A 27,005-nucleotide genomic window follows, 5' to 3' on the forward strand; every position below is an offset into this window, starting at 1 on the left:
TATGTAGACTACATTTCAGAATGCTTCAAAGTAAAAACATAACATTAAAATATATAATTTATACATTACAAAAATGCAACTATTAAGCGGAGTAAGCTGAAAAAACAAACAAACATACATTTAACCTATTATGGTTATCTCCAGCTAGCCCAATGCCTTAACAATGAACAAACATTTTCCAGCCAATTAATCCAGTTTTAGATAAACCTGAAATCCTGCATTGTTTTCTTTGTAAAACTGCATCATGAATATAGCGGTTTGTGAATATTTGCGACCATTAAATCATTCCAAACAAAAGTGATAGAAACTTGTGCATACAGTATGTTCCTATGTATGTCACTGTCTAAAATAAAGAACAAAATTCTATAATGGTAGACTGAAAATATTAACTACTACATATACTTAAATGTCAGTGCTGTAAAAGACAAAATGGAATTGAATTAAGAGTAAAAGGGGAAAAAAGCTGTGATCTTATGAAGAAGTTTGGGACAAATTTCTCATCTATGTGCAAAAAGAATGAGGCTTTATTGAGGCAACCTCAATCACTTATAAATACAGATAAGAAAAAGGCACATTCAGGTTACAAAGCCACTTTAATTAGCTAAAATTATTAATTGTTTTAGAATTGTGGATCATTCCTTAAATAATATCTGGTTCAATAGTTCAAGCTGTTGTAATTATAAGCTATACAATGTAACAGTCAAACAAACAAGCAATTTATTGGGTTACTTACAACCCATATTTAAAATGCCCCATTAATGGGGATCAGAACCTTTATTTCTTGACTTCTTTTTACATTAATGGCTCTATCAAGAAAAAAAAAATGATTTTTTTTTTCATAAACAAATAGGTTTCTTTAAACATAATTGGAAAAAGTTTGACACTTAAAAGAATGAACGCTGGTAAATTTCATTGCCTAAACTAAGACATCTCTCAGATGACAAATTCAAAGCTCTGAAAATGTACTGCCAGGCTTAAAAAAATAATCGTCTGAAAAGCATCAGCACCCCTTGTTCTTATAAAACATTTCTACACAAGTTTCTAGTAGACCTGTACACATTTTTCATGGTTTTGAGGTCCTAGTACGTTTTGTGGGAGTGACCAGTGGTTCCAATCCTCGCTTTGTGGAAGATTTGGGAGAGGCAGTCTGTGAAGGGGCACCTTCCATCTTTCTTTGTGACCTAGTTAACACTTGGTCTTCCAAAGTCAGAGGTTTAACGTCCACATCTAAAGATTGCGATTCTAAATTATTAGGGCCTTTTTGAAACACCGGTTTCTTTGTGTCGACTTTAGTCAGACTTGCTTTTGTTTGCTGTGCCTTATCAGTTCTGGTTCTGATCAGTATCTGTTTTTTACTCAAGGTGTTTGTTGAGGCATTCTCACCGCTGGCTTTCAGCTTTCTTGTGAGTGCCTGCAACCTCTTTGGAGAGGCACCGTCTTTGTGACACTGGTTCCCTTTCAAAGCACGTTGTTTGAGGGCAGAGTTTGTTTTTGCCGTCTTGGTCAGAGATGAGATCCTCTGAACCACAGACTTTGACCCTTTACGTGTCGGCAGTTTTTGTTTGTTGGCTTTCTTTGGAATTATTGACGCCTTCAAACGAGCACCTTTGAACGTTTTCTCTTTGTGTTTCTTGTTTTGCTGAACCTGAAGCTTCTCACGCATATTGGAATATTTCCGAAGAATTCTAGCACTCGTTGGATTTTTCGCACTGCCTGCGGTCGGGGCAAGGCTCTCGGGAGCCTGTGCCGGCATCACTCCAGCAAGACTCTGTGCCTTTGTACAGATTCGTGTGGCAGTCGTCGGTTCGTGCTTTTCTTTACTTCTCATTGAAGAAATACCCTGACCCAAAGCTTTGGAGAGTAGCCTTTGATTCTTGGGGTTATTCTTCACCGGTGATGCAATAGCAAACTTTTTCAGGTGCTTCTTCAACCGTTCGGCCTGAAGGCTTGGAAATATCCCATGAGAGGAACCTGCTCCTGCTGCCGAAGTGTGAAAGCACAACTGTGTTTCAGAAGGAAGTCTGGTGTTTACCTTCTTAACAATTACAAGCGATTTTGTTTCAGTTGACTGCAGGAACCACCTGCAGATACTAGACAAGTCAAAGGGCTTTACGAATAGCATTTGCACAGGGGATAACTTTTGTTGTTCCAATGGCCTTGACTTTCGTACTCTGCGTTTGCTTTTCCAGATTTCTTTAAGCCTATCTGCCTTGTTTTTGGGTTTTGGTGCAGGCTGACCCTCCTTGTCCATTGGAACCCAACTTTTGTGCATTTTATCAAACTTTGAATTTAAGTTTGAAATCAACTGTTGGTGTTCTTCCCCCCTTAGTGCCTTCAAAAATTTTGGGGGACTGCAGGCAACAGGTTCGGTTGTCTGAAGACTAGCTATGTGGAAGGATTCATCTGGCAATTTCAGTGAGCCTCTTATTTGGGTCACCACGTGCTTCTGATTTTGGATTTTAAGTTTTGAACTCAACGGGCTTTCTTCACCTTCCCCACTTGATGCTGAAACCCTTTGTTGTCTCAGAGGATGTTTATTTCTACTAGGGGTTGCTGTTGAGCCACAGGAATTTTCAGTATTAGCTACATTCCCTCTTCTCAACGACATGCGTCCAGGGCTTTCTGATGCATCTATGACAGCAGATTTATTGTTATGGGGTTGTTCTGTAATTAAACTGGCACTGCTTCTTAAGGGCATGTGCCCATTGGCCTCGGTTTTTCTACAGGTAGTACTGGAGTGCGAACTGCCAGGTTGTTCACTGATGAAACTTTTAACAGGAGAATCTTTAGTAACAGTCGGTTTAATTGAGTTATCGGTTCTGCTTCGTAGAGGCATATGTGTTATTGTCTCAGAAGATGTACACAAATCTCTATTAGATGCCTGCTCACTAAAAGAGCTGCTATTTCTTAAAGGCATCTGCCCTTGCTTCTCTGAATGGCCTTCTGTGGGACTGGTCGACTTGCTACTTAAAGGCCCTTCAATGTTATTTCTGCTTCTCAAAATCATATTTTTAGAGCTTGGTGGGGACCATTTGATGGGTGAACAGGGTCTGCTAACAGACAGCTCAACGGGACTACTTTTGTTTCCAAGTGGCATTTTTTCAGTGCTTTCATAGGCTTGATTGTTCAGTTTGTCGTGCTTTCCACTCTCTGGGTTGGAAGTGGTGCTTACAGTCTCTGGAAGAACCTCAGGTGACAAAACACTTGGCAAATCATTATTTACTTTGATGCCTGGACTTGAATGCTCATCTCTCCCAACAGCGATTGCGGTTCTTGATTTTGGTCTTGATTTAACTGCATGATCCACAACCAGACTATTACAAGGTTTGGCAGCCGGGAGCTCCGGTGCCGTTTCAAGAACGTCTACAGCTTTCAAATCAGGCTCCTGCTCAGTATGCACATTTGTTTCAATAGAATGAGCCTTTGGGCTTTTATCATTGGCATGATTAACAAGTTCAGAAGCACCACACTTCATAGAGTCTTTTGTTACGTCAACGCTGCCTTTACGTCTACTACGCAAGCATCTGTCTGAGCGCACTGCACATTTTGCTTTCAAAACTTTTGAAGTATGCAGATCCACATCCTTCTCTTTACATTTTACAAGTGGTTGTACAGTAGAGACTTCAGTCAGACTGGAATTCCCTTGATTCTTCACTGGTAGTTTGGAAGAGTTTGCTTTATCATGTACAACTTGTTCCTGGGTGCCTCTATCCTCCACAGTGTAAGCATTTATTTCTGAAGCCTCGGATTGTTCCTGGACATCTGCTGCAGTCTCAACTTCCGTGGTTTTTTTTATTTCCCTTCCATTTCTCAGTTCTATGTCAACTTCATCAACAGAGCACTCTTTGGCCATGTTAGGAGACACATGGATCAGTGATGGCTCCATTGATTTATCCTCACACTCAGCCTTTCTTTCTGTACCACATACCACCTCTTCTGGCATGGGCCCAATTTGGGAGTCAGATCTGTCTTTCTGCACAGTGTGTTCTGTTGCTTCTGTGCTTTCTTCTACCATGTCCATGCATTTCTCTGAGATCAAATCTGGTTGCATGGTTAATTCACTCTGATTACCTGACAGTTCATTGAATATTTGGCCATTACTTTCAATTTTACCCGTCTGACTGGTTTCAACCATCAGACCCAGACTTGTTACTTTTACGACATCTCCTGGCATTTCATTCTCCGCTATCTGCTCCGATGGTAATTTTGGAATAACATTTTTCATGCAATCCCCTGCAAAAGGTGTGTTTACTAGAGGTACACTGCCAGACTTAGAAAGGACCTGCCTTGGAGTAACTGAGGTGTGCACGTCTGGCATATGAGCTGGACAATTCCCACTAGAATCGGCCATCATTTTAGGAGCTAAAGTACGGACTGTTTTTAGTTCCAAGTACTCCTCCACATATTTGTGCCCCCTTGTGCTCTTTCGGGCATTTTGTCGTGGATGCAGTCGATTACGAGATTGAGGCTGACATTCTGTAATTGATTTTCTAATATAAACTAGGTCACAATGGCTATCCGGATCATTTATGAGACAACTTAAAGAACCATTTCTTTGTATAAGGCAAGAACCTTTTCTGCTTTTCCTGGCTGTTCTTGGAGATATTGGTACAACAACATTTGATGTCTTTTGAATTGTGGGGGGGTTTACAACAGCATCTTCATTTTGTGCAAAGCACTTTTGTGTGCATTTCAACAAATCTGTATGATCAGACACCGCAGTACAAGTTGGCAAGCATCGCTCCGCACTGCATAGACACTTCTTTACAGAATTGTTACTTGGAATTTGCTGAATGCTTGGACCTAACACTTTTTTTGCTCCCAGATTATCAGTAGTTGCTTTTGTCATGACAAACAATTCTGTTGCAGAACTTACATTTCCACACTCAACACCTGTCCCATAAGATGATGACAAAACTTCCATTTTGCCATGGTCAACTTGTTTTTCAGTCATTACCCGTGCAATACTGGAAACATCAGCCTTTAACACCTCTGCAGTAGGCTTTTGACTGTTCGTGACAACAGATGACTCTTGAGTCTTACTAATGCTCACAGCAGCATCCACGGAGCATGTTCTCTCAGACTGCTGAATATCAGAGCTGGTTTCAAACAATGCATAACTGCAGCTGGTTGTCTCCTGCTTCGCAGACAAATCAGGATTGGGTGATTGGCAATGGTTGGAAGCAGCCACAGTCTTGACTTCGCTTTGTAAGAAGCCTAATGCATCAACTATTTGGCGCTGGTGGTGCAAACACAGCTTTGACATGAAATGTTCCAAAGTGTTCACAGACTGTAGATCTTTTACTTGAGCAAGACTCAGGTCGATGGAGTCCCTGAAAGACCAGGCAAAAAAATTAGAAATATAAGAGACACATTCTCAGCTGTATAATACTGAAATGTATGTTTGTATGTGTTAAGCAAATAATATAAACCTGGTAAAAGAGACTGTATATATCCTGATCTACCTTTTGACCAAATGCGTAGCTGGGCTGACATGAGAATTCCTTAAAGATGTATGGTCTTTGCTCAAATTCTTCTTAGTCGAAAGATCAAGAACTCCATCTAAAGAGAACAAGTCATTCAAAACTAAGATAAACCATTTTTTTTTTTTTTTTTTTTAACTAGTAGCTCTTTACATTTTTATAGTTCTATACTGCACCTTGCTCAAAGTCCTCCTCTTTGATCTTTCTCAGAGAAAGGTCCAGTGGGGCATCTTGGTCCACCATGATGACCTTTTTCTGGGCAGAAGCAACAGAGTCTATTTTGACAGCAGTGGATGAAGTGATACAGCTAGTTTTCAGAAGGCTTTGGTCCTTTTTTCCATTGTTCTGAAGGGAGTCCTGAGAGCAGTTGTTTCTTGAGGTATAATGTGAAGCTAACTCATTAATCATCTGCTGCAAGATACCACAAGCCACCACAGGGATGTGTGGATCTGGAATTCTTGGTGAGTATTCTGTTGGCAGTTCAATTAGACATGTAAAAATAAAGTGAACCATATAAAATAAACATCAAAGGCTGAAAATAAACATCACAGTTGACAAGGACTTCATCTGAATGTCCAGAAAATAGGACACTTTGATAAGAAAAGTCTAGAAAGGAACATTCAGGCTTGGGGTAAATTAAACTTTATAATAGCTCTGCTAAATGCACATTAAAACTTGTGAGAGATTAATCGATTTAGTTATTCTGGACAGTACCAGTAACTCTTACTACAGCAAAAGTTGCAGTCATTTTCATCACTATAATGCACCATGTCTGAACATTAATTTTCACACAAATGACGACTATGTGCTGTTATGCTCACCTTTCCTGTGTAACACTGCATTCAGGAATTCCTCTGATTGCCACTCAAGTCTGCTGATATTAGAAGGATCTTTACCTAGTAAAGGTTTTCCTCCACTTTCCACAATTTGTTTGTTGAGTGCCACTACATGTTCCTGTTCATGGGGGAAAATACAAAGAACATAAAGGGTGGAGGTGTGTGTTTTTACATACTTTTAAAAGACACGCATACAACTTAATTTAATTTTCCATGGTTAGGAATGAATTAACACTGAAAATGCTATCACTGAAAGCACTGTATCCACATGACTTAAACAGTATAGCTAGATAGGTGAAAAAGAAAAAAGATCAAAACGGTTCTTCCAAGGTGTCTTGACATATCAGGAAAAGGGGGGAAAGTGTAAAATGAACAAAAAAAACTACCTTCACTTTTTCTCGTCTTAAGCAGCAGAAAAGACAATTTTCATCAAATGACCAATTTGACACACTTGCAGGCTTACAATCTGTGGATCCAAAAGAAGAGGCAAAATTCAACTGTGTGTGCAAGAAAGGGAACTTGGAGAGAAAAAAAAAAAAAACTACCTGTCTAACAAGCTATCCATTTTGAGTAGCGTGACTTTGTAAAAAGTAAAATGGAAACACAGTCAATCAAAGGCATCATTTGACCAGTGCCATCGATCTCTAGTGCCACCACCAGCTCAAAAAGGATATTGTTTTGGTTGCATCTTTGAAACCTTTGGTCTAGTAACATTGGCTGGACCAGATGTTTAGAATTTGTCATGTTGATCATCTAACTAGAGTAGAACATACAACAGACCTTTTTCAAATTTCCGGGGTTTTCAGCAGTGGAAGGCTGATGATACACGTGGCAAGATTTTGAGCAGTGTTTCCGGGAAACTTTGGGTAATGTTGCGGTCAATGGGCAACCAGGTGAGACACAGGGCTCAAGACCAATCTAAAGTATCCATATAGAAATTTGTTATCCATTGTCAGTGGGAAAGTGCCCATGCAACATTGCTTAAAAAAAGTTGACTGGCAAAACTGCTCAAAAACTTGCCCCATGTAACATCGGCAGAAGTCATCATAGTTAACTTTTATAGTGGTGAATGAAAAATTAGAACAAATAATTTCTGCTTTTTAATTTGCCACAATAGCAAGAGAAATAAAAAAATGTGATAGCATTTCTATGACTTAAATTTAAAAAAAAAATTATGAGAGATTGATTATAGTCAGAAGATAGATAGATATTAGGGCTGGGATGATACGCTAATCTGCCGATTCAATACTATACCAATACTTGTGTGCCAATTCAATATAGATTGCGATAATTAAGTGTTCCAATTATATAACTACTACAATTCTATATTACAATTTTTGGTTTTTGTTTGCTTATTAAAGACTAAACAATGGAAAATCTTGATTATACCCTTAAAGAGACTGTATATGATGAGTCATTAACAAAAACAATGCATCACATCTTTCTGAACTTTTATTTCAAAAGCAAACACAGTGTACATTTAAAGTACTTTGAACCATGAAACTTTCAAGTACCAAAACCCTGAACTTGCACCTGAATGTGCCAAATGTTCAACAAAATGAGTATACCGTTTGCATACCGCTTAAGTCATGTTAAGTCATGTTTTCCCAGCAGTGAGTAAAATCCAAAGTGTTTCCACACTTGGGATTCAAAACGTAAAGGTGCAGAAGGGTTGATCCTCTGCTTCGGTCATGGTTTTGCTTTTTTGCACAGTGCTCCAAGTCGAACACACATATACTTAGGAAAAAGAATTAAATCGTTTTAAAAAGAATCTCAATAGGTGAATCGATTTTTTCTCCCACCCCTAATAGATGTAAAATCTGCCATCACTCCTTCAGCCGACATATAAGAAATTCTCTCATAACAGCATCAACTAATTTTAATGATAAAAAGCAAAGTGCATTGTTAGGAACATTTGATGCGATTTCCTTTCTCTTCGGAGTGTTACAAGCTCTTGGTGCATTAAGAAGATCTGTAATGTTGCAAAGACTAAAGTCTCAAACCCAAAGAGATATTCTTCATAACAGTTAAGACTTGTCCACGCCCTCCTAAAACGCCTCGTTTAAACACGCCCCCACGTCTACGTCACTGAGTGGGAAGATTTGCATAACACTGCCCAAATGTTCACGCAAAGAAAGGCGGCGTAACCTTTGATTCTCGCTGTTGCTGCCGGCGCCATGTCGTGGAGACGTGGTTTCGTTGTGAAAGCGAAAATACTTAGTTTGGCCTTCCAAAAGAGGACACAACTAGAAATCAATGGTTAAGTTGTAATTACAACACTGTTCCCAAATATTCAACCCAAATATTCAGATGCATGCAGTGCATTTTATGGAGGACTGTTTCCTGATCCTGGGAGAGAAGACTACAGTGCCGGCTGTTCTGACTCACAGTCTGTAAGTACATTTACATATGTAAAGGATTTGCCACTGATGATTCTAACGCAAGTTTTGAGCAGCGGTTCTCAATTCCAGTCCTCGCACCCCCTGCTCTGCACATTTTGTATGTCTCTTATCGCTTCAGATGTTTGTTCTATTCGAATGTAAGTACCCTGCGAAGTGGACATCACAGAATATTCCACCATGATTCCAGTTTGAAGCGAACGTATATGTTCCATTCAAAGTGTACTGAAGTGTGCGAGACGTGAATTTAAATTGTATTTATTTACAGAGGTATATGATGTCACACTTGTCCGTGTGTGAAGACGTTGTGCAGCGCAAATCCATGAATGAATGTTACGAAGAAGTAAACTTCAACAGATTTCCCCTTCTCAGGGAGTAGGAAGCAATGAACACTGTTTAGGGACCATGTCAATGGGAACACAGTTCATGCACGGAGCTCACTTCTAACGAGCTGATTATCTGAATCAGGTGTGTTAACGAAGAGAGACATGCAAAATATGCAGAGCTGGGGGGCATGAGAACTGTAATTGAGAACCGCTGGTGTAGAGTAGAGCTCGTTGTTTGTCGATTCTCCAAACAAAAGTGGAGACATGGTTTTATGTTTACGTGGCGCAATGCAACGCAATGCTTAAAAACACAGTACAAGTCATTATAATCCGTAATTATGTCCCCACTGGATGCAACAAATGGCTCGTTTGTAATGGGTTTTATTGTTTTTGCCTTGTCGCACCAGTGTTCTGACCGGGACACGCATCACAGTATCTTAAGGGGCGTAACATTTCCGTCACATGCTTGAGGCATTTAGCCAATCAAAATGCACTGGATAGCTGTCCAATCAGAGCACACCTCGAATAATGTGTATTTTGAACCTTAGACCATATAAACCAATTTTATTACACCAAATACACAAAATATTGTTCTTTTTTAGCAACATCATGACCCCTTTAATATATATAAAAACTCTAGATTAATGATGTTAATAACTGTGGAAACCCATCACAGTGTGTGTAAAGGCTCCATTTGGTTCTCATGATCTTTACTATGATCTGGCACCAAGTTTGGTGACACTGCCATCCACTGGTCATTGGAAAAAATTACCATTTTCATTTACTCATGTATACATTAGTACAGAGGTCTTCAACCCTGCTCCTGGGCACCCACAGTCCTGCACAGTTCAGCTCCAACCCTAATCAAATGCACCAGAACCAGCCAATTAAGCTTTTCTGGATCACTTGTAAAGCTTAATTAGCTGGTTTTCTGGTCAGGCGGGTGTGCTGAATCAGGTTGGAAATAAACTGTGGGTCCCCAGGAGCAGGGTTGAAGGACCTCTGTATTTGTATATTTGATTTGTACTTCTGCAATGAATGCACATAGGGATTAACAGTGCATTCATGGTATAATTTTTTCAGTTCAATGGCCAGCAACTGTGGATGGGGATTTGGATTCATTTCAGGGAATAAATACCTGAAAGAGCTCAAAAAGTGATTTGCTCCGTGATGCTTTCTGCAAGTTACAACACTGCACCAGTAGGTGATGACCAGCAAGTGGTGTAACGTAACAAATTAATAATACTTCATTACAGTACTTAAGTATTTTTGGGAGTATCTGTAACTGTAGTCTTTATATTTCAGCCAACTTTTAATTTTACGCCACTACATTTCCTAATTAAAATGTATACTTTTACTCTGATACATTTCCACGAAGCATATTCATTACTTAATACAAAATAGTCAGAAGTCAGAAGAACACGGACTGCAGGAAAGCAGATCTGACATAATCAAGTAGGCTACATCATCAATTCACACGCAAAGTGCATGCACGTGATTTATTAGTCTATTAAAATGCAAAATTCCAGGCATTCTTAATTTTAGACGGCAAAAATGATTTTGTATGCTTTTTATATTCATATAAATTTAATATAGTTAACATCCTATATCACACAAAGAGTATCGTTTTCCTGAAGATATCAGCATGAACATTTAATAATCATTTTATACAAGTTCAGTAAAGAAAATAATTGACTTACATTTTAGACATAATATTGCTTTGCTCAATTTTGCTAAGGAAAATAGTTCCAAACAAAGATCACAGCACTGTTTTGCATTTCTGAGCAATGCATGGAGTTTACTTATTGAATTAATCAGCTTTTTGAACGAATTGGTTTAATAAATGAATCAGTGATTCACTCATTAACACAGTCAAATGCTTTGTTTCTGAATGAATCAGTCGTTTGAATGAATCGGTTGAATCTCAAATGACTCATTCATTAACATTCACTTGTTGTCACCGACTGGCGATTTTAATTTCACATTTCAACTATTTTTGTCATGTTTTAAAGGTGCTGTATGTAAGTTTTTGACTCTACTAAAGCATAAAAATACCATAATATGTTTGCAGATATTTAAAGGGATACTACATCCCAACATGAAAATTTTGTCATTAATCACTTACCCGCATGCCGTTCTAAACCCGTAAAAGCTCCATTCTTCTTCGGAACACAATTTAAGATATTTTAGATGAAAACCTGGAGACTTAAGACTGTCCCATAGACTGCCAAATAAATAACTGTGTCAAGGTCCATAAAAGGTATGAAAGTCATCGGCAGAATACTCCATCTGCCATCAGATGTGCAATCTTTGTTATATGAAGCGATGGGAACACTTTGTAAGCGAAAAAAAATAACGACTTTATTCAACAATTCCTTTGTCAACGGTCTCCTCTGTCTCTCTTCATATCACAGTATGCTGTGTATGCTCTTCTATATCATCCGCGCCACAAGGATGCGTGTATTCTGATGATGACTTTCATACCTTTTATGGACCTTGACACTGTTATTTACTTGGCAGTCTATGGTACAGTCTCAAGCCTCCAGGTTTTCATCCAAAATATCATAAATTGTGTTCTGAAGACGTACGGAGCTTTTACGGGTATAGAATGACATGGGGGTAAAGTGATTAATGACAAAATTTTCATTTTGGGATGGAGTATCCCTTTAAGAAACATACTAAGTTAATATAGTTGTTTATCTGAAAAACAATGCTACAGACAGTTATTCTCCTTTGAAAATGTGCGTTTCGGGCTGGAATGTAGGTCTCTGTTTTGGTTTGTGAAAGCCACCCACTGCCAGTTTACCCAATTGTATTTCAGCACCCAGGTTACCAGTTGGTTAAAAACAGCACATTTCATTTCATTCATCGTCAAGGGAGCTCGTTCTTGCTTGTGTCGTCAATCTGGCAACCTGCGTGTGCGTCAAGTCTGAGGAGGAGGGGCCGAGTGAAAAAAACCCTCTCCAGTATTTAGAATTTTGACTGCAATACCTAGTTCAACCACTCGGTGCCGATCCTACATACAGTACCTTTAAATTATTTCAAATATCAGTATTCAAAGTTGTCTGTTAAAAACAAACCATTAGGCCCATTTATGCATCTGTAACTGCAGTTTAAATGCATCCATGTACCCTCTGAGATACATAAACTGTGTAAATATATCTAAAATGCCATTTAAGATGCAGATTGCAGATATATTTTCTTATGTTGGAATGAAAGACACCAAGTAGAATTTTATTATATTATTAGGGGTGCACGATAAATATCGGCCAATAATTATTGTGCATATCGTCAGAAAAGGCGGTTCTCTAATCAGCGGTAAATTCCATCAGGTCATGATTTCACATAGAGCAGCTGTTACTACATAGGGCCGTTGTTACGTGAAAAGCTGCGCAAATCCACGTTGATAATGAAAGCACCTAATGGAATTTACTGCTGATTAGAGAACCGGCCTTACTGACGAGATGCACATTAATTATAGGCTGATATTTATTGTGCACCTCTACATATTAATGTAGACATTAACTGAATGTATTAAAGGAGTAATGGAATATAATTACAGTATTTTTGTGATTAATCTATAGCATGTGTGCATTTATATGAAATATCTTTAGACTACAATTTTTTATACAAATACCTAAAAACCATACAGTTATATTTTTACCATGGTATTGAGGTGCTGTGTATGGTTTTAACTGTGATTATCATGATTTAAATGTATGCTACTATGGAAGACCAATGATTAATTAAAAAATTTAAAAGTTGCTACAATTCTTACCGATGTTACTGATTTTGATGAACAAAATTTCCATCGGCATCCTTACTCGAGCTACCACTTTGATTTGAAACAGTATCACTCATTACAACATGCAGAAACTAAGAAATGAATTCTTCTGTTAAGATATTTATTTTAAGGAAAATTAACTGATTTCAACAACTTTCACTTTGGAGCAAAAATCTGGCTTTAAACTTATAAACAAATAAACATTTGACATTTATCGGTATATAGACTGATATGGAAAAAAAATTGTGATCATTTTGTGGCTGTATCGCCCAGCCCTAACTGCAATTTATGTCATTTATTCTGACAGCATAGAAAAAGCATCACATACCTCTCCCTTTTCATGACTGAATAACCTTTGAGCTCATAATGAAACCCTTTCTGGGTGACAGTATTGTTATCTAAATGCATGGATGGTCCATGATTTCCTCAGGACCCGCGGACACCCTGAGTGTGATCATCATTGACTGCTCTGTATTGGACAGCAGCAGTACAGACAAAACATGCCCAGTGGCGGGCCACTTTAACACAATCAGACTTTAATTACACAGTTAAATTTAACAAATAATTAGACCACACAAATATTCTTTAAAAGAATTGCATTAAAATCTGTCATTTATTGTGAATCAGACTACACGACTCCCACTGCGTGTTTGTTTCTCATGAGGACAAGACTCATAGGAGGACAAGCATGCCTTTATATCAATTCCATTCTTATGATCCTAATGATTTCATATGCAAAATGAAATCCTCTTCTGAATCCTCTGAACAGACACATAAAATTATGACAAAATACCCATATCGACAATCTTTCAGGTTATTTGCAGTTAGTCGTGTTTAGTGTTGTTTAAAGTGGATGTGATGTAAAGAAATCGGATGTGATGTGTATCATTATATGGGGTCCGTGCATCAGGTCTTAAAGGGAAAGCGGCCTATAAATACTGCTGCTGTTATTAATGATCATCAAACAACAAAACAGCTGTGACAAAAATCTAGATTTAATTTATACAGTGAACACTCTGCAATGTTATTTCCCTAATTATTAAATTTCTGTATTTGAATACTACCAACCTTATTTTATTTGTAACATTCTGCTGTATTTATCTATGCTTGTAATTTGTGTATTTGTTCTTATTTTTACTGGCCGTTTATAAAACATCTCTCTTTAATCATGTTTAAACTTTCTTAGTTAATCTAGTAGTATTTGCTGTGGTGTCAAAGTACTTCGCTTTAGGGAAAAAATGGAAAGCATGTTAAATTTAAATATTTTTATTTTCTTGCTGATCCGAAAAATTATCCGATCCATGGTTTAAAAACCACAATGTGATCCCAACCGTGAGATTTGTGATCCGTTGAACCATTAGAAAATAATGATGATGATCAGAAAACATATTTGCACCATGCAAATAAAAGACAGATTTGCAGGCAATGATTCTGAATGGAGGTAGACTCCAAAAAAAAAAAAAACAATTTCAAACAGCACCTAACCATGTTGTTTGGGAGGGTTTCAAGACAACAAAAAGATAAAAAAAAAAAAAAAAAAAAAAAAAAAAAATAGAAAGGAAAAGAAAAAAAAAAAATGTATTGAAAGGTTATTCTGTTTTTTTTTTTTTTTTCAGACACGACGGAACTGGCTTCTTTGGTCAGATGTAACTAAGAATGAAGCTTTTTAGCAACAAACACTCTAGATGGGTTTGGTGCACACAGGGATAAAAAGTACCCCATGTGTACAATAATATATACTGCTGTTATGTCGCTGTATGTCAATGATACCCCCCCCCCCCCCCATTTTAAATTCTTATTCTTCAATGAAAGGTTAGATTTATGTGAATTTAAATAAAATATCAAAATAATTAACAACGCAGATTTATTTTTCACAGCCTTCTTTGATCATATTTACCAATGGGTACCAACAATTCTGACCACGACTGTATATGCGATGTAGCCTATGCGCAATCCTGCACCTAAATTCAGGACCTGATTAAACATAATTCTATTATACAGAGTTTCATGAAATAGGTTTCCATGCCACTTTCTGGTTTTTCCAAAACTTTTCCAGGCCTGGAAATTGCCGTTTTAAAATTCCATGACTTTTCCAGGTTTTTCATGATTGTACGAACATTGCAGCAGAGTGCACACAAGTATTATTGAAATAACTCAATTCTGAATAATGTGTTATAATTATTCTTGGTAATTTGAAGTGCCCACAACAACAATATTGTGTATTCATTATCATGATAGTCTATCGCAGGAATCTCCAACCTTTTTCTGAGTGAGGGCTCCCTGAAGAGATAAAACCGTCTCAAGAACTACTTTAATATACTCCAATGTATATTAAAGTAGCTCTTGAGACAGTTTTATCCCTTCAGGGGATATATATATATATATGTCTTAAAATCTTGTGAGCAGAGGACAGAGGAGTAGAGTGAGCGGCCGGCTTGAGTGAGCAGAGGCCAGAGGCCTAGAGTGAGCAGCCGGCTTGAGTGAGCAGAGGCCAGAGGCCTAGAGTGAGCAGCCGGCTTGAGTGAGCAGAGGCCAGAGGCCTAGAGTGAGCAGCCGGCTTGAGTGAGCAGCCGGCTTGAGTGAGCAGAGGCCTGAGGCCTAGAGTGAGCAGCCGGCTTGAGTGAGCAGAGGCCAGAGGCCTAGAGTGAGCAGCCGGCTTGAGTGAGCAGAGGCCTGAGGCCTAGAGTGAGCAGCCGGCTTGAATGAGCAGAGGCCCGAGGCCTAGAGTGAGCAGCCGGCTTGAGTGAGCAGAGGCCCGAGGCCTAGAGTGAGCGGCCGGCTTGAATGAGCAGAGGCCCGAGGCCTAGAGTGAGCAGCCGGCTTGAGTGAGCAGAGGCCCGAGGCCTAGAGTGAGCGGCCGGCTTGAGTGAGCAGCCGGCTTGAGTGAGCAGCCGGCTTGAGTGAGCAGAGGCCTGAGGCCTAGAGTGAGCGGCCGGCTTGAGTGAGCAGAGGCCTGAGGCCTAGAGTGAGCAGCCGGCTTGAATGAGCAGAGGCCCGAGGCCTAGAGTGAGCAGCCGGCTTGAGTGAGCAGAGGCCCGAGGCCTAGAGTGAGCGGCCGGATTGAGTGAGCAGCCGGCTTGAGTGAGCAGCCGGCTTGAGTGAGCAGAGGCCTGAGGCCTAGAGTGAGCGGCCGGCTTGAGTGAGCAGCCGGCTTGAGTGAGCAGAGGCCTGAGGCCTAGAGTGAGCGGCCGGCTTGAGTGAGCGGCCGGCTTGAGTGAGCAGAGGCCTGAGGCCTAGAGTGAGCGGCCGGCTTGAGTGAGCAGAGGCCAGAGGCCTAGAGTGAGCGGCCGGCTTGAGTGAGCAGAGGCCTGAGGCCTAGAGTGAGCGGCCGGCTTGAGTGAGCAGAGGCCAGAGGTCTAGAGTGAGCGGCCGGCTTGAATGAGCAGAGGCCAGAGGTCTAGAGTGAGCAGCCGGCTTGAGTGAGCAGAGGCTAGAGGCCTAGAGTGAACAGCCGGCTTGAGTGAGCAGAGGCCTGAGGCCTAGAGTGAGCAGCCGGCTTGAGTGAGCAGCCGGCTTGAGTGAGCAGAGGCCTGAGGCCTAGAGTGAGCGGCCGGCTTGAGTGAGCAGCCGGCTTGAGTGAGCAGAGGCCTGAGGCCTAGAGTGAGCGGCCGGCTTGAGTGAGCAGAGGCCAGAGGCCTAGAGTGAGCGGCCGGCTTGAGTGAGCAGAGGCCAGAGGTCTAGAGTGAGCGGCCGGCTTGAATGAGCAGAGGCCAGAAGCCTAAAGTGAGCCTTGAGGCGAATTCTACGAAGGAGCGCATCTTGTGCTTGCAGCAACCACATGTGACAACACCAGGCTGTGTCAAATGTGTTCATATGACCCCTTTAAGACGCAGATGCTGAATACACAGCGAGTCACGTCCAACTGCTGTAACATTTATTTTGTTGTGTGAAAGGATGTTAGATTAATCCATATTGAGTAAAAATGTCCAGGGCTTATCATCATTAACATAAATTTGAACACAATCTCCATATGATATCATTTATCGTCCGGCGCTAATTCAGGCCATTTACAGAAAGTGCATGGCGACTCCATGTGGGCTACCAGGTGCCCACAGGAACCATGCTGGTGACCCCTGGTCTATCGCACTACCGAATACCGGCACAGGTTTAATAAAGATATAGGAACTGTCCATTTCCACTGGCAGGAAAATGTGGACAGCTGACAGGAAATCTTAAACATTTTCTGGTGAGATTCTTTTAAAAGCTCTCTGGATAAAACTTGTCTAGTGATAGCAAATCCAGCACAGTACAGTAAAATATGATTGATAATGGAGGCATGCAGAAGCTACATGAGTGTGGATCACAACTTAATTTTAAAGCATAAAACATGGGAATGATGTGGCGCTTTTTTGAGGCACTTTGTTTTCTAATGAGTGTCCTCATTTAAATACATTCTTCATATTTCTGAAATTCAAGCATGAACACAACAGCAGCCACCCCACAAACACATTTCCATTTACTGCCTTCAGTTACAGTAGATGTAATGCCTTTGTGTCAATTTCTGAACTAATGGATTATCATGTCAGAGAAACATACCTTTTAAAAGCCTGAGATCCTCCACAACTTGCGTTTCAAGAAACACTTCCAAGATATTGTCAAGACCTATTTAGAGAAGAGAGATGTTTTAAGTAGTCTGACAGACTGAAACACATGTAATAGAACAAGTTTAATAATGATCAAGAAGAAAAACAGACCAATAAGAATAGATGCACGAGAATAAATTATTGCAATTATTTGAAGTGAGAGCGAAAGTAGGAGTGTAAACTTCAGAGCTCTTTAAGGCAAAGCATCAAAAATTAAAAGCCATTAAATGTAGATAACGCATAATTAGTCCATAAGAACAGACAGATAGGGATAAATGAATGCAATGCCTTGAAACGAGTGGAAAGAGGAGTGCAAAATTCTGATTTCTTTAAAGCATGAAATTAAAATTCACACCATTTTCTAAATGCATGTTACTGATCTTATTGGGAACGATTCAGTCATGCATGTTTAATTTTTTTCTGAGCTCGTAACTTTATCAAAATGTTACAACTGGATCTTCTGGTGAAATGACCTGCTTCTCTCTGGCGACTTATACAGAGTGTTTCCAATAACGTAATTCATAACAGTTGTAGATATAAACTGCCCCTTTGCAATTGATTGCAAGTTTGCATACATTGAGTACAAATGTCAGAACATCCAATCAACAACTGATGCACAGACTGCAACTAGACACAAACAAACCTAAACCTAACTATTAAGAGCATGTTAGCAATTAATATTTCTGACATTTAAATGTAGAATCACACTGTAACAAAGACATTGACTAATAAAGCATAACTTTTAAAAAAAATGATAATCTAATATGCTGTGTATTAACATGACTTTGTTACTAAATTACAATTGCTTTCCATGTCGAATGAATTAGTTTCTTTTTCAATGTACTTTTAAAGTTTGGCTCACATTAAAAGCGTAGTGAATTATTTTCACCAAAGATCCAGGCTCATCACTGTCACTCACAGCCGTTTGTGTTCTGCATATGAGCCACTAGGGATGGCTCGATACCATAATTTTGGCTTCGGTATGATACCAGAAAGTAATACCTTGGTATCGATACTAAATCGATACCACAGGTGGCAAATAACCAGCCTCAAAAAATAAGTGAACTGAAAACTAAAAATAAAAATGAAGGATAATAAAAGTGAATTATCATCATTTATAGTATTTAATAATCTTGGTTAATGTTAGGTATGTGTTTAGTAATGTTTACATACTAAACATGTATCAGCAGCCTACATTTATCTTTTATAAATAATCACTGCTGGGGTGGTTTGGAGTAAACAGTTTACGGTTTACAGTTTACTGTACCTGTTTATTTATTTATTTAGCCATTTAGTTGTTTTTATCCTACTTAAATAAAAAAAAAAAAAAATGTAAGTATGTAGGCATATATTATGTACAAAAAAGGGTTAAAATCACATTACATTGTAACATTGCAATATATATATTTATTTATTTATTTTAAAGCAGAAGATAAAGTAAAAAATGAAAAGCATTAAAAAGCACAGACTGAGTAAAAAGGCTATTTTGATTACCCCATTACACTTTACAGTTATTGCGATCATACAAATACACTTACTTATAGGTTTAAAATTCTACATATGTCACATTTATCATCTAACTACAAATATTTCAGCAAAATGTATACTTTATTAAGAGTTATTGCTCTCCTATTTCATTGAGCTCTGTCTGTTTGGCGCGCATACACGCAGCGGCGCTCGTTCTAAATGAAGTCTGTGGAGATCAGTGGAGAATCGATAAAGCAGAAACTCATGCACTTCTGACAGCAAAAAGGAAATATTTCCATTGGTTTTTTAACATTTACAGATGGAGAACCTGTACAATGTAAGTTATGCAGTAAGGAAAACGGCACATCTCAAACACATTATGCTGTCTCTGTCAGCCTCAAGCAGTTTTTCTGTCAGAGCATCTGACGGGGCGAGCGCGAGCTGCTTTGAACTGAAACTATAAACTATAGGCTACTAGGACAGAAATAAAATGCAGAAATTATTTAAATGCAAAAACACCACAAGCAGCTATTGACTGACCACAAACAGGAACTAGAACCTATTTACTTCATTTTTGATTTGTTAATGTCTAACGGTATTGCTGTTTTTTTCTTTTCTTTGAACAATTAAATTTTGGGCTAAAAGTGTGTTGTAACGCAAGTGTTACAGAACATGTACCGAGTAAAATATTACTGAAAACTGATTAGTAATGCCTTACACTACATGCGTTACAGCAAAAAGCAATGTTACTGTAATGCATTACTTTTGTAATTACTCCCAACACTGGCTGTAATGCTGTTGATGAGTTATAACAATTTTTTTTCCAAGTGTTATTCTAACAAAGTAATATTCAAAATCACGTTATTATTTCTCTCTCCCTCAGAATGTTTTTCAGATTTCAGACTCAGATAGGCAAAGAAAAAGCTTTAAATATAAATCTCTCTCTCTCTCGGCTGCTTCATGTTAGCGGTCGACAATGTGGCAGAAACATTCCCTTCATATTATTGATACTAAAATTAATATAGCAAAACTGCCAAAATGTGACTAAAATGTCACTGGTTCTAGCTTCACATGTTTGAGCTTTCGTGTTTACTGCGTCACATCTTATGTTTGTGTGTTGATCAGTTGTGAATAAAAGTTCAAATTAAGTCTGAATTTAGGAATGATGCACTAACCTGTCGATCTCTTAACTCTCGGAGAAGATCAGGATGAGCACACGATTGAGCAAGTTAGCAAGATTTGATGTGCTGAATCCTGAGGTCAGTTCGTTCACCTTTATCATCTGTTTTGTATGTAAAGTAATGCCATATTTCCCTTCTACTGCTCTCTGGATTTATTACTTGCGGGCGCGTTAATAGAGTTTCATTTGTTTGATCCATGGCATTGTTCTTCAGGTTTACCGGTTTCCCATCAATTTGCACTTCGGAACAGCAGCACATGAAATACTGAATTGAGCAAAATTATGATATCGTACCGTTTGAAATATAATAGATACCGGTATTATTCCAGTACCGCTACACCGCACATCCCTATGAGCCACACACAGCCCACATTAAATTACTTAATCAGCCATCGGTAGCTTTGATTGAACATCTCTTAACGACAATTAATCGATCGCTAATTCATCACTGACATGCCTAATCCCATCTGTAGCCATTTTGGAGAACATCATGACATTTGCGCTAGCTTTGATCTGAACATAAACGACGTGTGTGTCAGCGTTGTTTACGTTCAGTGGATACTCTCCAAAATGGCACTATAGGGTGACAAGGAGGAGATGAACTGTTGAATAAAGTTATTTTTGTTTTCTTTGCACACAAACAGTATTCTGGCAGCTTTGAAACATTACGGTTGAACTCCTGATGTCACATGGACTGTTTTACTGATGTACTTCCTACGTTTCTGTGCACTGATCGTGTAGGGATCTTTGCTGTCTATGGAGGGTCAGCGAGCTCTCGGATTTCATCAAAAATATCTTAATTTGTGTTCCGAAGATTACGGGTTTGGAATGACATGAGGGTGAGTAATTCAAAACAGAATATTCATTTAGGGGTGAACTATCCTTTTAAAGCACGATTGAATTGTCTTTAACCCGTCAGACTGCACGTTGGTCCCGGAAAATTGCCGGAGTGCCTTCTGTGTGACCGCATTCGCGTTCGCGTAAAAAAAAACAACAACAATAATTTGAAACCAATAGATTGTGTGCAAACTGGACTGAAGCATTTTTATGTAGAAAGGTTGACAGTATACTGCATTAAATATATACATCATTCATGTTTGGCCAAATTCAAAAACAAAGCTAAATTTCATTCATCTTTGAGAGCAAGGGGGCCCTACGCAGTTTGCGTTTAGGGAGGATGGGCTCTGGTCTGAAGAGGCACCCAGACAGACAGACAGACAGACAATGTTCCCACGCAAACGCGTGACGTCACAGGACCTCAAAAACACCTCAGATTACTGTCCTGGGGCCCGTTTCATAAAACAAGTTTACCAGACCAGCCGGTCTTATTTCAGTAAGCCTGACTTATTTTGAGCCAAATTAGCTGACAATAAGTCAGACTAACTGAAATAAGCCTGGCTGGTTTGGTAAACTTGTTTCATGAAACGGGCCCCCGCTCCTTATCAGTCCTGACTTTGATCTGTCAATCACGCTCGTGCTGCACTACACGGGAGCGCGCATTAAAAAACAACAACTTTCAAACGGAGGCGAGCGCGCACAGACCCAACAGTAACGTTACACAAAGCTCTACCGTTATATGAATCGCGATATCTTGCCGAGAAACGGGCCGAGAGTCGCACAGGTAAGTGATAGATCACCGCAGGGTTGATCTGCGAGGTTTACTCGATGAACGAAAGGCAAAGATGAGCGGGGTTTGTCCGATCCTGACGGTTAGCGTTAGCATGCTAGCTGCAGGAATTAGTGCTCGCCTTTCAATTAAACCAGCGTGAATAAAGAAATGTTTGTTTTTTGCTCTTACCCACGCCATGGATGAGTTCAGACCTCCATCTGTCCGCGTCGCGGCGAATATTGAACCTCTCATTCGCGCTGAACCGCTTCGCGCACCAACTCGCCATTTTCTACTGTGAGTCAACACGGGAGCGCGCACGTCCACTCATAGCGCGAGCACGCAGCGCTTCGGCATGACGTCATGGCGTGCGCGTTGTATCTTACAGCGGCTGTCGGACAGCGCCACCTGCTGTATGCGGTGAAAAATGTGTAGAAATGATTGTTCGTTCATGCATTTATAAACTCAAGATTGTATTGCACTGTAACTTCTACTATAAACAAGCTACAGGTAGTCCAAAATGCAGCGGCTAGAGTCCTTACCAGGTAAAGAAAATATGATCATATTACCCCAATGTTACAGTCTCTGCACTGGCTACCTATTAAGTTCTGTATCAGTTACAAAATATTATTACTTACAAGGCCCTTAATGGTTTGGCTCCTGTGTACCTAACTACCTAAGACAGACAGAGAACATCCAACAACATAAGGCACATCCACCATTGATAATATAATTAATAAACATAAATAATTATTATTATACTCGTAACAAAAACAGCAAAAATTAAGGGAAAAATATCACAAAGTGCAAGAATCATAAATATTAAAACCATGCATTTTTTTTTAATCATGCAGAGTTTTAGACTTTCTAATTATTTTATCTATTTATTTATTTTAAAGTACTTAAAGCTCTGAAACATTTTCACAAACTCACCAAAAATACTGTGTATTAAAGGAGGGCTTACATTTTTTTCCAGTTGCATGTATGAAGCTGATATTTTCAATATTGGAAACATCTGTGCTGCTTTATTTAGTTATTTATTTTGTAACCTTTGATACTTTTGGGGGGTTCATTGATAAATGAAAAGCTAAAAAGAACAGCGTTTTTTTTTTTAAATAGAGATGTTTTCTAACAATATCAATCTTTACTATCACTGTTTCTATCAATTTAACAAATCCTTACTTAATTAATACTAATTTCATTCAAAAAAACAAAACAAATACTGACCTCAAGCTTTTGAACAGTAGTGTATATTGTAACAAAAGTTATATTTTAAATAAATGCTGTTCTTTTTTAAACTTTGTATTCATCAAAGAATCACAGGTTTCCAACATTGGTAATAAATCATCAGTGCATAAAATGTATTGTAAAGTAAATTTTGATCAAATAAATGCAGGCTTGATGACCATAAGTGACTTCTTGCAAAAATATAAAATAGTAGCCTAATGTAGACTTTAGAGAAAACACTAAAAGCAGCAGAAGTTTACAGTGTTTTCTCTAAAGTCTACATTAAAGGGGTCCAAATCGATAAATGCTGCTCCACCAGAAAACACGTGATGGAGATTTACTACTAATCACAGAACCGCTTTACTGACGAGATGTGCATGACAATCACATTTGATTACTCGTGCAGCCCTAGTTTTTACTGCTGAGTGTATCTGGTGTGTGTGTGTGTGTGTGTGTGTGTGTGTGTGTGTGTGTGTGTGTGTGTGTGTGTAGGAGGTGGGTCTGCCCATGCTGAAGGTCTCGGCTCCGGAGCTGGTGTCAGGAGTTTCTGGGGAATCAGAGCAGAAGTTGCGGGGACTGTTTGAGCAAACCATAGTAAGAGTCCCACTCTGAACACTTCTTAGGGTTAAACAGTCAATTTAAGGTTCTTTGTGTGATTTCGGATGTGAGGTCACACTGGTTGCTCAATGTGAGAGCATGCACATGTAGAGGCTTTAACCGGCTTTACTGACGAGATGCGCATTAATATCGTGCCGATAGTTATTGTGCATCCCTAGATTTTTCCATGTTTAATACTGTAAAGCTGTCTCTTGTATATAAATAAAGCACTATATAAATAAACGTGACGTGACTGGAGTGCTGATTGCCTAGATCCTGAGACGCTACTCTATAATGACTTGGTTTGGCTACAGTTTTCATAATCTGGTCATTTTGGATTGAAGCACTTAAATTCTGAGGCTGATACACATCCAGTGCGCACACATTTATCAAAGCACTGATGCCCATTTGAAGTATGCTGTAACTGCATCTATTTTTGAGATGGAAAAATGCAGTTTTATAAATGCTAGAAACTTGGCTTTCTAAGGAAAGATTGCTATCAAATAGCACACCTAGGTTCCTAACTGATGATGAAGAATTGGCAGAGCAGCCATCAAGTCTTAGACAGCGTTCTAGGTTATTACATGTGGATGATTTTAGGTCTGATAATTAACACCTGACTTTTTTTTTTTTTAGAATTTAGCTGAAAGAAATTATATGTCATCCAGTTTTTTATACTGACTATGCATTCTGCTAGTTTTTCAAATTGGTATGTTTCGCGAGCTGTAAAGAAATATAGAGCTGATAAACAGCACCTGCGTAAATGAATATATTTCAACAACAAATAGAAATTGTATGATTTTGTTTTTAATTTAGAATATACAAACACTAAAGAAATTAAATTTGTATATTTTTTTTTTTTTAAGTTGATTAAAAATATAATATAATATATTATATAATATAAATGGTAATTTATTTCATGTGTGGGCTCTGTTGTTAATTGTAACCTAAAGTAATGTAAAAGGGCTCCCTATAGTTTAGAGCAGAAGCTGAGGTACATATTTATTCCTTGGAATTTGTTTTAATTATAATTGAATTTATTTAAAGAGTAATTTGTTCAATAAACTGCTGTTTAACACACACACACACACACACACACACACACACACATATATATATATATTTATATATATATATATATGGATAATTTTTCACCCTCTCCCATGCTGAGATGCTGTGTTTTTCTCATCACAATTCTCAGCTCTAATGAGAACAGTTTATTTATAGACAAAAACGTTATGCATCGTATATTATACCAAACACCAGAGGATGTTGTGGTTTGGTGTATTAGGACTCATTTGATTGGCAGAAGGCTGAGTGTGTGTGTTTCAGAGGAGCGGATCTGTCAGCGCTAGTGTGTTAACACTCAGAGTTCACCTGAGTTCAGGACCAGCACAAACACACAAAGGTTATTGAATTTATTTAAAGAGTAATTTGTTCAGTAAACTGCTGTTTAACACACACACACACACACACACACACACACACACACACACACACACACACACACACACACACACACACACTAGGGCTGTCAAAATGTCTTTTTTGTACTTTAATATTATCATTATTTGAAATTAAAAGGCATAATTTAAGTTGAGGGGAAAAAAGCTTTTGGCATCTCTCCAGAGGAATAAAATAATACAACAACATCTTTAGTGCATAATGTTAAAAATAATGTTTAGAAACCATATATAAATAATTCCATTGCTGCAAAATTTAGAAACAAAACAGCATCATGTAAGCACAGTTTAATACAAAGGACCGAAAACCAATCACAAACAGTACTTTTTCATTTAAAAACATGAGATGCAGAAAAACCGCCATAAAGTCTCGAGACGTCTTTTTTAACACATTAATTTTAGATTGCTTTCTAAACATGCGGCTCTCTTGTGTGAGACATTAGTGCAACTGTGATTGATGTCCCTCTAGAAAATGCAAAGTGTTCTGTGTGAACGGCTTGGTTTCAGTTTTAAACTTTCTTAAACAAGATCTTCTCCGCATTGGTGTTCTCTTTTTCTGAATATTTTGAATGAACAACATAGCAGCGCCACATCGAGTGGCTTCAACTGGATAGGCTAAAAAAAAATGACACTGCATTGTCATTGCATCTCATGTGCCACCAATACTCTTTGGTGCCACTGATAATGCTGCCTGACGCACACCTAAAATTCGAATGCAACATTTTTGCATTGCAGTGTGGATTTTTATTTTAAATTCAATGAATATTCAAGATTCTATTTACTTATTTTTTGATAGCCCTAATACACACACACACACACACACACACGTCACTGATGAATCCCCCGCGCTCTGTGATCTGTGATCTCTCTCGTTACAGAGCCAGTGAAGGGCATCCGAGAGAGCTGCGTTCACTTTGAAGACTCCTTCAAGAAGGTGCCACCGTCTGTCTCCAAGAAGGTGAGTGACATGAGTCAAATTAAAGGTGAACCTGAAGATGCTGAAATCAAATTCCCCCTGCAAGGATGAATCTGTAGTCATATTCCCACTCATAACTTGAGATTTAGTCAGTATGATGACTGTAATCTGTGAAGGGCTGGACCGTGCTTTGATTCAATTGTAAACATTTGCATTAGCTACAAAATCCACACTGAAACCAGCTGTTTTTGTTAGAATTACTGTGAATGGCAGCATTGACTTTCTTTTATTAAGTGGCTCTTTACATTCATTATGAAGGAGCTGTGAACAGAATGCATGAAATATCCTTGAACTCTTCTGCTGTGCTGCATTGTGCAAGAGTTCAGTGACCTTTGCGCCACGTGACTTTCATACGTCATGGTCACTGGTCAAAGTTTGCTTTGTGTGAAGAGTGTGTGGTTTCGTTTTTTTTTTTATAAAAAACTGAAAGACAGCCTTACAAGATAACCATCAAGCAACTTGAAAACAACAACAACAACAACAACAACATAAACTGGCTGTGTTTTTTCTGATCATTTTGTGCATTTGTCCTGCAATGAGATTTCTGCTAATGGAAGACCAACATTATTTTACATGATCAAAGATTTCATGAAATTATATATGCAATAAAGTGTAAAAAACAAAAAACAAACAAACAACAACAAAAAAAAACATTTAAACGAAGATGATTGCTGCTGTAAAAATCAGCTAAAATGATCTTTACAGCTTATACAAAAAACTTGCTTAAAATGAACAATTTATATAAGTAGGTTTTGTAAAGTAGGCTGAAGTTTAGTTTTATGGATTTGTGTCTGTTTTTTTTTTAGACAAGAATCTTATAGTGAGAGAAACCCAGTCTTCAGATGTGTCCTGGACTGATCCATCAGCAATCCTCCAGGGTTTTGAGAGAGAGATTGTGTGTGTGTGTGTGTGTGTGTGTGTGTGTGTGTGTGTGTGTGTGTGTGTGTGTGTGTGTGTAGAGAGAGCACTACCAGTCAAAGGTTTTGACATTTGACACTTACTATACTATAAATATAAATCATGTCTACATGTCTTTTTTTCTTCCCAAATGAACAAGTTGCCAACTGTCTAAACTTTT

General features: G+C 38.7%; 1 protein-coding gene and 1 long non-coding RNA gene across 3 annotated transcripts; one reads left to right on the top strand and one right to left on the bottom strand.

Moving 5' to 3' along the window:
* Positions 1-502: 502 nt before the first annotated feature.
* LOC109101042 lies at positions 503-22,012 on the bottom strand. Of its 2 annotated transcripts, XM_042736287.1 has the most exons (7): positions 21,857-22,012; positions 17,365-17,430; positions 6,706-6,785; positions 6,305-6,437; positions 5,660-5,953; positions 5,466-5,562; positions 503-5,333 (listed from the first exon to the last, which is right to left on the bottom strand). In XM_042736287.1, the coding sequence occupies exons 1-7, from the start codon at positions 21,951-21,953 to the stop codon at positions 1,064-1,066; spliced, it is 5,037 nt and encodes a 1,678-aa protein (XP_042592221.1). In that variant the 5' UTR covers positions 21,954-22,012; the 3' UTR covers positions 503-1,063. The 2 variants fall into 2 exon arrangements, with proteins under 2 accessions (XP_042592221.1, XP_042592222.1); XM_042736288.1 differs by lacking the exon at positions 6,706-6,785 and having other exon boundaries at positions 21,857-21,933.
* On the top strand, positions 21,552-26,869 carry LOC122139381. Its single transcript, XR_006156233.1, has 4 exons — positions 21,552-21,679; positions 23,384-23,485; positions 25,830-25,909; positions 26,734-26,869. It is a non-coding gene; the product is annotated as an uncharacterized LOC122139381 (long non-coding RNA).
* The last annotated feature ends 136 nt before the right edge of the window (positions 26,870-27,005 follow it).

Source organism: Cyprinus carpio, chromosome B13 (genome assembly GCF_018340385.1).
Source record: "Cyprinus carpio isolate SPL01 chromosome B13, ASM1834038v1, whole genome shotgun sequence".
Classification (NCBI taxonomy): domain Eukaryota; kingdom Metazoa; phylum Chordata; class Actinopteri; order Cypriniformes; family Cyprinidae; genus Cyprinus; species Cyprinus carpio.